The 14,177-nt window shown below is 44.4% G+C and overlaps 1 protein-coding gene across 2 annotated transcripts in view; it reads left to right on the top strand.

Annotated features, from left to right (window-relative positions):
* The first annotated feature begins 229 nt into the window (after positions 1-229).
* MCTP2 (multiple C2 domains, transmembrane 2) overlaps positions 230-14,177 on the top strand; it is a 108,398-nt gene continuing 94,450 nt past the window's right edge. The window contains exons 1-4 of one of the 2 annotated variants that reach the window (XM_009887137.1): positions 230-239; positions 3,722-4,224; positions 9,538-9,600; positions 11,040-11,148. In XM_009887137.1, the coding sequence (XP_009885439.1) occupies positions 3,751-4,224; positions 9,538-9,600; positions 11,040-11,148 (646 nt within the window). In that variant the 5' untranslated portion in view covers positions 230-239; positions 3,722-3,750. Of the gene's footprint in view, positions 240-3,721; positions 4,225-9,537; positions 9,601-11,039; positions 11,149-14,177 lie in introns of those variants that run through there. The other variant, XM_009887129.1, reaches the window with a different exon arrangement.

Genomic DNA, 14,177 nt, shown 5'->3' with positions numbered 1-14,177 from the left:
ACAGGAAATGTTTCTCTTTGGCTGATCACTGTTTGCAGCCTTTTGCTACAATGTGCCAAGGAAAGAATAGAGAAGGTTATACCAACAATTTGGCAAAGTACGCTTTTCCCTGTGGTTGCTTAGGGAATATTTGGCAATACGGTTGGCTCCGAACTTCTGAGGCTGTGGAAGGAAGAGGGAAAACTTCTGGCCTGTGGAGGATAAGGAGTATGTGAACAACATGTTGGTATTAAGAACACGCTTTATACAAGCACTGGAGAATTTCTCTTTAAAATTATCTGTTCCTATTGATGTTGCTCAGTATGGAAAAGAAAAGCAGATAAAAATTGATGTAGGCAGAAAGAACAGAGTGGTTTTATGAGGAACTGACGGCGTGGTCGGGAGTGACAGTTGTGCCTGTGAACGTGTGCTGGTGTAGCACAGGGGGTACCCCAGAAAGCCTGGCACCCCTGGCTCCAGCACCCTGCTGGGGTGGCAGGGCTGGTCCCCATCCATGATTGGCGGTGATGTGTTTTTTCTGCTTGAACTGGGGAAGTGAAAAAAGTGCCAGTCTGGATGGCTGATGTCAAGAGTGCATTTGCCCTTCAGACTGTGCTTTACCCATTTCTAAGATTATAACAGATTGTGTATTTATTTTTATTTCTGTATTATGGCCATCATTGGGATTAATTTGCTTGTAAATACAATATTTAGAAAAGAAAAGTTATAACTGCTGCAGGAGTGTGGGTGTGAAGGTTCAGAGGTGGAGTATGGCCATACTCCTCAGCAATCCAGGGGTGGGCTTGCTGCTTCTGGGGTCTCACTTCAGGCGACCTTGCGATCCCTGTGCCGCAGATATCCCCACCGTTGTGCCGTAGCGTGGAGGCTGGAGCGGGAGCTGCTAGGTGGCAGGTAGCTGGAGCCATCCCTGCTGTCCTGACCAAAACCTAGAAACTTTCCCCCAGTTTTTATTTTTTTTTTTAAATATATTTGGGGAAAAGAAGGCTGAGGGGAGACCTTATTACTACTTACAAATATCTAAAGGGTGGGTCGAAGGAGGATGGAGCCACACTCTTCTCGGTGACAGGACGAGGGGCAATGGGTGCAAGTTGGAACATAGGAAGTTCCATTCCAACACACGAAAAAACTTCTTTACAGTTCGGGTGACAGAGCAGTGGCACAGGCTGCCCAGGGAGGGTGTGGGGGCCCCTTCTCTGGAGATGTTCAAGACCCGCCTGGATGCAGTCCTGAGTGATGTGCTCTGGGCAATCCTGCTTTGGCAGGGGAGTTGGACTAGCTGATCTCTAGAGGTCCCTTCCATGTGTTTCTGCTGTGATTCTGCCTGGTTTGAGAACTCCGCTCATTCTGGGTTAAATGCAAGTGGGTCTCAGAGATATAGCATGGTCCCTGCACCATCCTTGCTCAATGGGCATTTCAATTCAGCAACCGAAGGAATGTAGCTGGAAAAGAAACATTCAACTGGGGGAAAGTAACTGGAAAAACCTACAGGAACAAACCCGCTGCTAGGAAACAAAATCTCAAAGCAAACAAAATAAAAACGACAGCAGTGGGTCGTCAAAATGCGAGGGGTGGAGAATAACAGGAAGGGAATGGGAAGCAGTAGGAGCCTTGGGAAGTGGATGTTGTGAGCTGGGTCCTGCCTTTATTTACAACGCCTTTTACTTCGGGAGGTTTCCATGCATGTGGGCGAGCAAAGCGGAGAGCGCTGGCAGTAGATGAGTTGTTTAAATGAGTCCCGACAGTGTGTTTCATAATGTTTTGTGCAAATGTGTTTAGCCTTATAATTTCTGTTATTGGCATGTGATGTAACGCTACCAAGGAGGCCTGCGGCTGCCGTGTCAACTTTTTATTTGAAGAGGGAAGAGTCCAAGTGAAAGCTATCAGCCGATGAGAGCACGTTCAGCCACGTCTCTTGTGAGCTTGCGCAGGGCATCAGGTGCCCGTAAATCTGGTCATCTTGTACTTCCCCCTGAGTTCAGTGAGAAAAGAAAGCCCCGCCGTGCATTTGTGTGCCTCAAATCTGAGGTTCACAAAATTGTCTTTGCTTCGCAGTGATGCTGCGTGGGGAAAAAATAATTTCAGTTTGTCCATGTGCACTTTGATACCGGGTCTGACTTCTGGAGTTAAGAGGTGACAACACTTGTGTTAAGCTGATATATCTATACTAGCACACCTTCCTATATTTAGGCAAAACTTGTTACTGCCTTGTGAATGCATGTAGTGCCATTAAAGCTTATTATTTTTTGTATGAAATATAATGATGCTGATGTTAATCCCTTATATACCAATATAAATGGGAGGAGGACTGTGCAGCTTTAGTTACGTAGTAATAGAGTTAAAACATTTCTTGTAGATGCCTGAACACTGTGCAAGTACAGTGGGGTTAGTCATAATAAGTTATTAAGTAACTGGCTATACAACCTTATTCAAATTACTGAATGTAAGAGTAGATGTCTTTGAAAGCAGGCAGTGATTTCTCTATCTGGATTCATCCAACAGTTCTATTTCTATTGCCTCTTAAGATGTTTTCCCTGGTGATCAGGAAGACAATGAGATAAGTCACTTTTGGTCAACTATGCAAATATTAGAATGCAAATGTGCTGGGAGTTTCGGAAGCAGCAGTCATGTAGCTAATGGTATACATTTCTAAGGATAGAGGTATATGCTATAACCTCTGTGTGTGTTTCTTTGGGAGTATAAAGGAGTAAATCTGCAGGTTTCATCAGCTTTATTCTTTGTGAGTTTTGATGACGATTTGACTGTCTCTGCTTCACAGAACGAAGATGGTTGCTCAGCTGTTAACCGCAAAAGACACTGTCTGTGAGGATATTCCTGTGCCCAGAAGAGGTGGCTGTTCGACCGCTCCCTTATGATGCAGATAGAGTAAGTGGTTTTATTTTGGCTTTTTTCTTCTTGTCCCTCCCTCCTGTATAAATGCTCAGCATGAATCAATTCAAAGATGGAGTCCACCAGTAGGTTTTCAAAATCTGTAAGTGATCCATCCATCTGTTTTTGTCTTTATTTTCTCTCAATTGCCTTCTTTATGGAGGAAATTAATTCTGCAGCAGCAACTTTCTCTGACAGTGGGTTAACATAAGGGTGTATTTTGGGGTCTCAACTGGGATTTCTGGGATGTCCTATGCCTTCTGTTCAACCTCAGCCACTTAGGTTGTGGAGCTGTTTTTCATGTTGTGCTTGTCCACTAACACGTTGTGTAAGAATCCATGTAGCCTAGGAAATAGCCAAAAAACCAGCCTACATAGGCTGGAAAAGCATGAGCAGAAATTACGGTGCCGTCTTTGCCGGCATTTTTCGTGTGCTAGCATTATCTTGGTTTAACTCCCATCAGTAAGTTTTGTACAGAAGCAGTTTCAAAGTGGATAAATCTCAAATTTTCACAAAGCGGGACTTGGCAAGAGAGGAAATGTAATGTCTCCTCTTAGCCGTCATACAGTAGTGGGCAGACATTGCATTTTAGTGTAGGATCAAATACTTGTTCCGGCTGTTCTCCTAAATAATCAAACCTACCCACCAGATTGTATTTGGAAGCACTTACTAATGTGGCATGCTTTGTTTTAACTGTTTGGAAAAGTGACTGAAAGTTTCAAGATGAGACAACATGAATCATAATCTTCAGTGGCTGTTTGCTTTCGTGATTGACTTGCCTTCTTCCTACGTTCCTTTTAGTCACCCTGGGAATCGCTGAAGCCGTTTTGTGCAGGAGGCATTGCTGAGATTCCCCGTGCAGCAATGGACTTGGATAAACCATCCGTCTGGGGATCCCTGAAGCAGAAAACTAGACCGTTCCTGCAGAACCTAAGCGTGAAGAAGACAAAGAAGAGGTCTAGCAAAATGGTGGAGAGGAAGGTCTACTCCTTGGACCGACGCCTCAGCGTGTCAGTGCCTGACATGCTGGAGGTGGAGACTCTTACGGAAGAGGAAACGACTTATTCGAGTACTCAGGTGTTGTCGAGCGGCTCCCCCAAGAGCTTCTCCAGGTCTGCGGTGTCCCTGAAAAGCAGAAACACTTTGGTGAGGCCGGCGGGAGAGGACTGGCCATGGGCGCCGCAGCAGGTGATGCGCACGGAGATGACGGTCACCCACCGGGACGCGCAAGGCACAGGCAGCCCCGTGTCCGAGGGGAAGAGAAAATCCAGCGATGACCTCTTTGAGCTGCTGCAGGGCGGCCGCCTGAGCGCTGCTCTGTCGGACGAGGGGGCAGAGGTAGGTGCTTGGGCCCCAGCCCGGCTTAGTGGCCGTCTCAGGCTCATCGTGCTTCTCCTTAATTGGCTGGGTTATAAAGGGATGGAGGAGGGGGCCCTATTTAAGGAATGAATGGGAGACAAAAATAAGGATAAACGGTACGTGAGATACAAATTATTGGAGACTAACTCAAATATCCTTTTTGTCAGTCTGGAGTTGCAAAGTAACCCTACTTCATTTTTATTATTCTGACGAGGTTATGGTACTTCAGATTTTTCAGATTTGTTGGAATTGCTTGCTCAAGTCAAAAGTTGCGGCAGGGCAGCCCTCTGAGCTCTGAAATGTGCTGCTGATACATTTGCCGTAGTTATTCTTGTCAGTCGGTAGAGCTTTACCGGGATTGCTGTATAGCAAAATCAACTTACTGTCCACCCACTCAAGATCCAGCTGAAGGCAAGAGGTGAACTCTGCCTGTACCCTGGAATTAACCAAAACAAGCACGTGGTGGAGTACAGTGAATGTGTAGCATCGTGCTCAGGGCTGTCCTTTGGGTTTGCATTGTCATTAATTAGAGGAGGTTGCAAAACCAAAACGTTTCCTCTGCTTTTCCTGTCTTGTCCCCCTTCTTCCCTTTCCCCCCTGCCTCTGCGGTCAGTATTTTTGTGGGTGGACGTAACATCCCATGGACAGCAGGGTCAGAGTCTGATATAATTCAAATCTGACATGAATGAAACAGTAATTTCTGCCCGGCCTGAGCAAAGTGGGGACTCCTGGGGAGTTGCGTGATGGCTTTGTAACATAGACAGCAGGTGAAGATTGTGGCTGCGCGAAACATTTTAGGCGAAATTTGTTTTCTTTGTTTTGTGGAAGTGTGTCTCCTCTTGTTGAGTTTTCACTGGGAAGGTTAACTTTTGTACTTTGTTTTGAGGCCCATAACCTAGATGTTACAGTTCTGGTAGCTGCTTTCTGTAGTCAGCCGAGATGCAAAAATGGGAAATGGACATTTTGGTTTAAAGTCCTCCTTCGGGAGTGGTGATTTCACAGGTTGATTAACATTTTTTTAACCGCACGTTCAAAATGATGGTTATTGCTGCTATGGGAAAAATGGTCCTTTCTGGTACAGAACTGCTTGTTCTGCATCTTGAATGTCGGTGTGTTGTTATCAAATCAGTGTTAGCTCCTAGTCTGTTGTGGTGCAAAGTGCCGGACTGGTAATTACTGTCGATCACTTCCAATTTAGTGTTGCTAAATTGTTAACATATTGGCTTCAGCTCACTGGATTGTACCATTATTCAGAGGTCCACGTAAGAAAAATAGCTAAAATAGTGTATAAATTTGTTTCTGTGCTTAAACTCAGCTCAGAAGTTGTAGTAACTCACTCAGTGTCTGGTAGATTGGACATTATGAACATGTTGTTATTTTAGGAGGTTTTCCAGATTGTTTTAACGATAGCAGTGGTTCTTTCCTGCTGTTGTAGCCCGTAAACTCTAACTTAAAAATCTACTGCAGCAGCACCAAAGTTAATCCTAAATCCTGCTTTGACTTTGGGAAAACTAAGTCCTTTAGGAGAAGGAGGTACCTGGATGGTGATGGAATAGTTTAACTTCAAGTTTCCCTCAGCTGCGCAGCCTGAGTCTGGCTTATTCTCTGCAGCATTTAAATCTTTCCCAAAGTGGGTGTTTATATGTGTGTCTGTGTCATAAATCATTTAGTGTTTACTTTTATGGCAAAGCATCTTGTTATGTGACCATCCTACCTTCCTTCCTATAATCTGCCTCCAATTACAATGTTTAAATGCAAAGATATTTTTTTTTTTTCCTAAAGAATACACAGGAGAGTGTGAAGCAAAGGAAAGTAGAACTAGATAAGGAATATTGAATTAATTATTTTTAAGTTGAATTTTGTGAAAACGTCAATACTCAGCTCTTCTTGTACTTTATTGAACAGCTATAAAACTTGCGCTCAGTGTGCCTGGGATGGGGACAGTTTATTGCAGAAGTTATTGGTCTCCTAAATACTGGGTGGGGTCGCTGTAGGGAGCACGACAATAGCTTGCATCAGTCTTTTGTGAGCATCACTCGCTGAGCAGTGAGGTAAATCAGAAGGAAGGCACATCCCTGGAACAAAACAAACTAAAAAAAGCAAAAATGTAGGTTGAGCTTTTTTCCCTCTGAATTGCTTGTCACATGCCACCTACTCGTTTCCTGGTTATCTTTGGTCACCCAGTATCATCAGATACTTTCCCAGCCGCATGCATGCGCTCGGTGTGGGCTTGTGGTTTTTAACGCTCATCTAAACTCTCAGTACAGAGCTGTCAGTGCTCGGAGAGGGCCATCAGTGAAGGCTTTTGCCACGGGTACCATCTTTCCATTTGCTTAGAGATTTGCTTTTATATTACCTGTTGTCTATCGCAGCCCAGCTGGGCAAATTTGAAGGGTGAAGGAGCAACTGAAGTCGCGTTGAACCCCTCCCTGATGGATTGAGGTTGTAAAGGACGACGGTATTAATGTCACTTTTTGCAGTCAGGTTTTGTCCGTGGTCGTGCGTCATTGCTGAAGTGCTCTAACACCACTTTTTTGTCTTCTTGCTAACACCTTGCACTGAGTCACTGGAAACCCAAAGCCTCGTCCCCTGGCTGATGCACTCAGTGCCCTTGTATTTTGAATCATTCTTCTGCAGAAAACAAGGCGAGACAGAGGTTGTAAATCTTGTCAGTACGGAACACTTGTTTTATTTATATATATATGTATTTTCACATACATACTCTTGTTTGATTTTTTTTTTTTTTTTTTTTAACACAGATATATTTGGGACTATGACCCACTTGGTGGATGTGGCCACATTTGTTTATAATTTAAAGTTCAGAAAAGTCACTGTATCATTTCAGGATCATATTTTTCACTGTATCATTTCAGGATCATATTTTCACTATATCATTTCAGGCCCATACTTTGAGCGAGGCTTTTATCTCTATTCAGTGATCTCCCTGCAATTAGCTACCTAGACTGATAGCATTTTACATTATGTGGAGCTAAAATGAAGAAACAAGCTTTTTTTTATTTAAAATTATAATTTTTTTGTTCAGAATCTATCTATAGAATGCAAGTAAACAAAAAGCAGAACAAAGAAAAAATCATAACTTTAAGGGTATTTTTTTTGTTATAAATGATATCAAGCTAGCAGAGAGAATACTTTTTTATTATGATGATTTCTATACACTTCTTTGATTCTGTGTTTATGCCATGTAAAACAAGCTGTAAAGAGAAACCATTATCGGTGCCAATGATGGTGCCTGAAGGAGATTCCTCTGAAGCTGGAGACTATAAGAAATACTAGGTTTAATGCACACAAGTGAGATTTTATGCATATTAGTCAGGAAATTCGAAGTTAGGGTTCCCCGAACAGCTGTAACTCAGTTCTGTTGTGCAAGAAAACTCTTCTGCTGCTCTTTATGATGATAATTTTTCTACTTTTAATGTGTTTTTGCAAGGTGGCCAAGTTACGATTACTGTGGGAACCATAATGTTAAATTTTGTCTGTCATGCAAGTGAAATTTCACTTACAGTGCTGATTGCTGTACTTCCTGACATGTAATAGATGTATTTGGGGGGAGGAGGAGAAGAAGAATTACACAAAAGCATATTCATATTTATTTCAGCCTGTCAATATCTCCAAGATTTATGATCTCTGGTGCAGGAGCTGGTTCTATTTTTTTTTTTTTTGTTATGTTTGTATAGTGCTCCACACAATGCTGCTCTCAGATGAGAGATTTGGATGTTACCGCACTGCCCATAATAACATTTTCACATGAGGATCGAATTCCACCTTGTGTGCGTTTCCGTAAGCTGAGGTTATTCTTAGCATAAATCTTTGTATTTGAATGGGCTGTGATTGCCCGGTGTTAGACCAAAAGGGTTGCCCAGGCACGTAGGTCTTCTTCAGCTAAAATGATGATGATAGGCTGTCCTAGCACCTCGAGTATTGTGTCCAGTTTGGGGCACCTCAATACAAGAGAGATATCGAGGTGCTGGAGCGAGCGCAGAGGAGGGCAACGAAACTGGTGAAGGGCCTAGTAAATAAATCATATGAAGAGCGCTTGAAGGATCTGGACTGTTTAGTTTGAGGAGGAGGAGGCTGAGGGGAGGCCGCATCACTCTCTATAGCTATTTGAAAGGACACTGTAGAGAGGTTGGGGCTGGTCTCTTCTCACAGGTAATTAATGACAGAACGAGAGGGAATGGCTTCAAGCTCCAACAGGGTAGATTTAGATTGAACATTAGGAAAGAATTTTTCACAGAAAGAGCCGTCAGACATTGGAATAGGCTGCCCAGGGAGGTGGTTGAGTCCCCATCCCTGGATGCGTTTAAGAGCCGTTTAGATGTGGTGTTGGGGGATGTGGTGTAGGGGAGAACTTTGTAGAGTAGGGTAGAGGGTTGGACTTGATGATCCCAAGGGTCTCTCCAACCTCGACAATTCTATGATTCTATGAAAATAGTGTCAGAGGTGTCTCGACCCTTCTGTGCATCCAGACAGTCTAGACGCCGTGCCACCATAGCCTCAAATTTTTGGATGAGTCAGTATTTAGGAAGAAATGTTTGACTTCCTCTCCTATGCTGGGCACGAGATAACAATCCTTTGGATTTTCCAGTTACTGCAGAAAGTTGGGGGAAGTACATGTCCAACATATTTTTTTTTTTTTTCCTTTTGACCATTTCTTTCTAACTTTTCCCCTGAGCTTTTTGTTTTGTTCTGAAAAAAACCCAAACAAAACAAAGCTTCTCCTGGACCTTGCCTTTCGGTTGATGAAGGAGAAACTGTAGTGGAGTTGAGAGAGCAGCCCGCTCTCCAACCCCAGTGTATCGCTGCTGCCGCCACCGCTTCTGGCAGTTTTTTTATTTTATCTTAGCGAGGACACTTGGAGATTCAACAAATAGAATTCCGCTCAGGAATAGGAGTCAGCATTGCAACGTGGACTGATAAGTCACCAGATGCAGTAACCTTGAGGCATCAGGAGAGTTTATTATGGTTAGGACCTTCAGCACTGAAAGTACAGGTCTCTCCTGTGGAAGAGGAGAATTTATTCTAATAGCTGGAAGCAGCACTCTTGATTAGACTCAAGAGACTAAGCGCGCTTACTGTGAAATAGGAAAAAGAAATGCATCTCTAAATTATGGAGGGGAAGGTTCTATAAGCAGAAGTATAATTATATTTTAGTAAAGAATTTCACTGGTTACGTGTAGGTATGAGCATTTTCTTGACTGATACTAGGCGTATTTTCTTGATCCCTATATTACTGTTGTCTAATTCATTGTATCTTTTTTTTTTTTGTTGTAGTACCCCTGTGGAGAAATGGATCTAGACTCTTCCACGTCATCTCAAATTTTTGATGATCAGATGGTAAGTCCTTTCATTTTAAAGCATTTTGAAACTTGATCAGAACCACACTTCATTTTAAGTTTAGGTTCTTTGCTGCTTACAAACTAAAAAACCCTTCAGGTGAAGAAGCCTTCTATAGATGGTGTGGGTTTTTTTGGTTTGTTGAGTTTTTTTGTTTAGTGGTGGGTTTTTTGTTTGTTTGTTTGCTTTCCCAGTAGTGCAAAACAGTTGCTAATGTTTTAAATAGACCCAAATGTTCTGGATTTTTTCATTAAGTATTCTATAATTTCTATGTTGCACTGGTAACGGATGAAAGTATCAGCAAAAATACTGAAGTAGCGGCCCAGGAACAAACTGGATTAAAATAAAAACTGCAAATAAGTTGACACAGCTGTAGGGTTTGACAGACAACAAAAATCCAGTTTTGGTGTGGCACGAAAAGGCATTGGCAGTTTCGACACGTGCTCTTCTCATGTAAAGCATATTTGCCTATTCTGGTTGAAGTTCTCTACCTGTGCCCTCTGATAACCTCTCAAGTGCTGTCCAGGGACTGTTTTCACTACATATGCCGATTCGATGATGGTGATGCTGAGGTGTCTGACCCTGGCAGCATCTCTGATGAACAAGACTCCTCTAGAGTTTGCTACTTCACAACTAGCATTGCCCACTGCTGCCTTTCTCTCTTTTAGAACTGTTTAAAAAAATGCTGTCCTCTCAGTAGCTACGTGAAACCTGTACTTCCTCATGAGGTAATCAGATGAGTACTAATGGGCTCGATGATCCTTATGGGTCCCTTCCAACTTGAGATATTCTATGGATGCTCAAGAAACAACTAGAAAAAAAAGATGCAGTAAGGACCGGTAGACTCTTTACTGGGGAGTGTAGTGATAGGATGAGGGGGAATGGCTTCAAACTGGAAGAGGGGAGACTTAGATTAGATATCAGGAAGAAATTTTTCACTCCGAGGGTGGTGAGACCCTGGCGCAGGTTGCCCAGAGAAGTTATGGAAGCTCCATCCCTGGAGGTGTTCAAGGCCAGGCTGGATGGGGCTTTGAGCAACCTGGTCTGGTGGGAGGTGTCCCTGCCCATGGCAGGGGGGGGGGGAACTTGATGACCTTTAAGGTTGCTTCCAACCTAAACCATTCTATGATTTGGAAAACCTGTGCATGCTTTTATGATTGTTAATATTACCACTCATTTTCAGGTATAACCCTCCTTGTGTTACCCCTTGCTTTGTGAAATGTACCCGATGCCAATCATTAGTTATTTGTGTAATAAAACAAAGCCTGGGAAAGAAATCTGTTGTTCTTTTTTTTTTTTTCCCCTCCTCCTTTCTGTAAAAGATTGCCCTAAGGAAAGACGAGAACTTTGTCTCTGCAAAACCCAGAGAACACCTGCCTCATTCACGCTCCGCTTCAGGAGGTGTGCAGCGGTGACACTGATTTCTTTGTTCTCTTTAGGCTCTAGAGGAAGCAAACGATTGCTTGAGTGACCTGCCCAGCCCCTTTGCCTACCTGCTGACCATCCACCTGAAGGAAGGCCGGAACCTGGTTATCAGAGATCGCTGTGGTGAGCTCCACCTTTCCCCCCATTTCCTTTATAGTTCACGCCGCTCTCCTTTCCCTGACTTCAGTTTGGCAGCAGTTGGGTTCTTTTCTTATCTCTGATGTAACAAATCATTGACTTTTGTCCCTTTGCCCGTGTCAGAGCACCTCCCAATTGGGTTTATCCATCTTGGATACCCAGGGGGAGGGAGCTGCCCTCTGCCCGCTGCTCCCCCTGGCTGACTGCAAAGGGACCGAGCATCTGTCTAGCCAGGAACTGCAGAGGCATTGATCTTGAGAAATTCTGTTTGAGCTTAAAAAAGAAAAGCCAAGGAATATTTTGAAATTCATTAAATGACGGAGCTGCTCTAGGAGTGCTTTTTGGGTCGTCTGCAAAGAGTTTAATAGAAGGGAAACCATAGGAGCAGGGCTGTCAGCCAACAATCCTCTCCAGTGTGGGATGCGACCTAAGGAGGACAACACTTAACCCCCCCCCTGCCAAAAAAAAAAAAAAAAAAAAAAAAAAAAAAAAAAAGAAAAATTACAAATGACATATGGAACGAATTAGAAAAGATTGGGGGAATTCCTGGAAAAACTGTGTGGAGGTGTCCGCTGTTTGCCTGGCTCTTCTTGAAGCTGTTGCAAGAGGGAGTAGAAGTGCATATAAGCAGCGGGTTGGTAGTCGCTGCGCTCACTGCGGAGGCTCTGCGGAGGTTTGTGGGGCTCTGCAGGAGCAGCTGCTTCAGGCTCTTCCATCTGAGCCTCTCAGAGAGCTCTTCCATATGTCCCGTCTTTCTGCATTTTAGATTTGTTCTTTATTTCATATATATTTTTTTTTTCCCTGCGTGTGGAAACGGTGCTGATGCTTTGGCATTGCAAAATGCCTGAGCCATTTCTTTGTTTTAAGCTGAAGCGGTGGGGTTTATTCATACAGGTTTAAAGAAAATAAGCTTGCAAAGCCTAAAAGCCCGGGCAAGTTTGCATCTGGAGGGACCTGTGTGGACTTGGAAACCTTCTCGCGTGCAGTGCTTTTTGGGATTTCCATTCTCTGTTATCTCAGTTAACTTTTTCCATGCTGGTTTTTCATGTCTTCACCGAGCAGTAACTCTTGGCCAAGTGCATGCTACTTTTTCCTCCCAGCTTTTGGAAGGAGTGAATGAATACTTAGATTAAAATCTTTTCTCTTGAAACAGAAGCATGTATTTCCTGACAGTGTAGCAGTTCATCAGATTTACTAGCGTGCTGCACAAGCCAGGACACATCCAGCTGCTTCTATGGAAAAGATGCTATAAATGAGCAATTCCGGCAGAGTAGTATTTCTAAAGACAAAGCATAGTTTACTCTAGGCTGTATTTTTTGTGTAAGAAAGAAAATGCTTCTCTTAGTGAAGCATTGGACAACACAGTGAAACAACATAAGCTGGGGCGGGGAAGCATTTTGATGGGTCTCTGTTGCTTTGTGGCAAACGGCCACTCATTTAGTAAACTAAGTATGTGAGGTGGTGCATCATTCCATAAAATTCCTGCTTTTTCTTTTTTTTTTTTCTTTTCCCACTGGGAGGGGGTAAAATAGTGACTTAATGATTATTCTTCAGTCACCATCACATTTCAGTGGTGGCTTTAAAAAAGAAAAAAAAAGAAAGAAAAGGTGTGCTGCTGATGCCCTGATGCAGATCTTTATAGGTCGCTGCTGTCATACTGGTTACTTTGGACCTTTGCGTGACACTCAGGCCTGACCTGCAACCACTGGGCTTTATGCAATGTGCTTGTAAAAGCGGGAAGTTGTCAGCTTTGCTCATCTCTCCAATGCAAGCAAACCTCAGAGTAAACTTGTGGGCCAGAAGTATGTGAGTTCCCTCTTCTCAACCCTCCACCACACCGGATACAGCCGCTGTGTTGGGGTATACCAGCCTGCTCCGAATAATCTGAATATAGGAACATGTTGTCAGCAGCCAGCGCATCCCGCGAGTCAGACTGTGGCTTGGGCTGATGGCCAAGTCATCCTCGTTCACGTTTTGGGAACACCAAACCTCTAGAGCTAACCAAGCAATGCTGCCCTACACAGCTGGGTGAGGGTTTCTGTCCCTCTTCCCCATGGTTTTCTCTGTGTAACGAAGTGCTGGAGCTCTCCAGTGGGTAACGCAGAGTTGCTGGTTCTGCGCTTTATGTGTGTGTTGGAGTTTGAAGCCTCCTCTGATCAGGCTTGTGTGAGCAACTGCAAAAAAAGCTCTGGCTGGGTAGGAGCGGTGGCGGAGTGTTGGAGTTCGTACGTAGGAGTAGCAGAGTCCTGCTTTTATTCTCATGCAGGAAGCGGGGGGTCCTACCCCCTTCTCACACATGTAGGGGGTGTCCTACCCCCTTCTCACACATGTAGGGGGTGTCCTACCCCCTTCTCACGCATGAAGTGGGGTGTCCTACCCGCTTCTTATGTGTGTAGTCGGTTGTCCTACCCCCTTCTCACACCATGTGTGGTGTCCTACCTCCTTCTCATACCATGCGTGGTGTCCTACCCCCTTCTCATGTATGTAGTGGGGTGTCCTACCCCCTTCTCACGCATGTAGTGGGGTGTCCTACCCTCTACGTGTGTAGTCGGTTGTCCTACCCCCTTCTCACACCATGTGTGGTGTCCTACCCTCTTCTCACACATGAAGCTGGGTGTCCTACCCCTTTCTCATGCCACGTGTGGTGTCCTACCCCCTTCTCATGCATGTAGTCGGTTGTCCTACCCTCTTCTCACACCATGTGTGGTGTCCTACCTCTTTCTCACGCATGTAGTGGGGTGTCCTACCCCCTTCTCATGCCATGCGTGGTGTCCTACCCCCTTCCCACACATGTAGTGGGGTGTCCTACCCTCTTCTCACGCCACGTGTGGTGTCCTACCCCCTTCTCATGCCATGTGTGATGTCCTACCCCCTTCTCATGCATGTGGTGGGTTGTCCTACCCCCTTCTCACGCATGAAGCGAGGTGTCCTACCCCCTTCTCCCACCATACGTGGTGTCCTGCCCCCTTCTCCCACACGCACTTGTCCCCTGCCTCCGGAGACCGAGCGTCCCC

The sequence above is a fragment of the Charadrius vociferus genome, unplaced genomic scaffold (assembly GCF_000708025.1).
Source record: "Charadrius vociferus isolate BGI_N301 unplaced genomic scaffold, ASM70802v2 scaffold190, whole genome shotgun sequence".
Classification (NCBI taxonomy): Eukaryota; Metazoa; Chordata; class Aves; order Charadriiformes; family Charadriidae; genus Charadrius; species Charadrius vociferus.
Note: the sequence above shows the minus strand (reverse complement) of the source record. Positions and strands in the feature narration are given on the sequence as shown.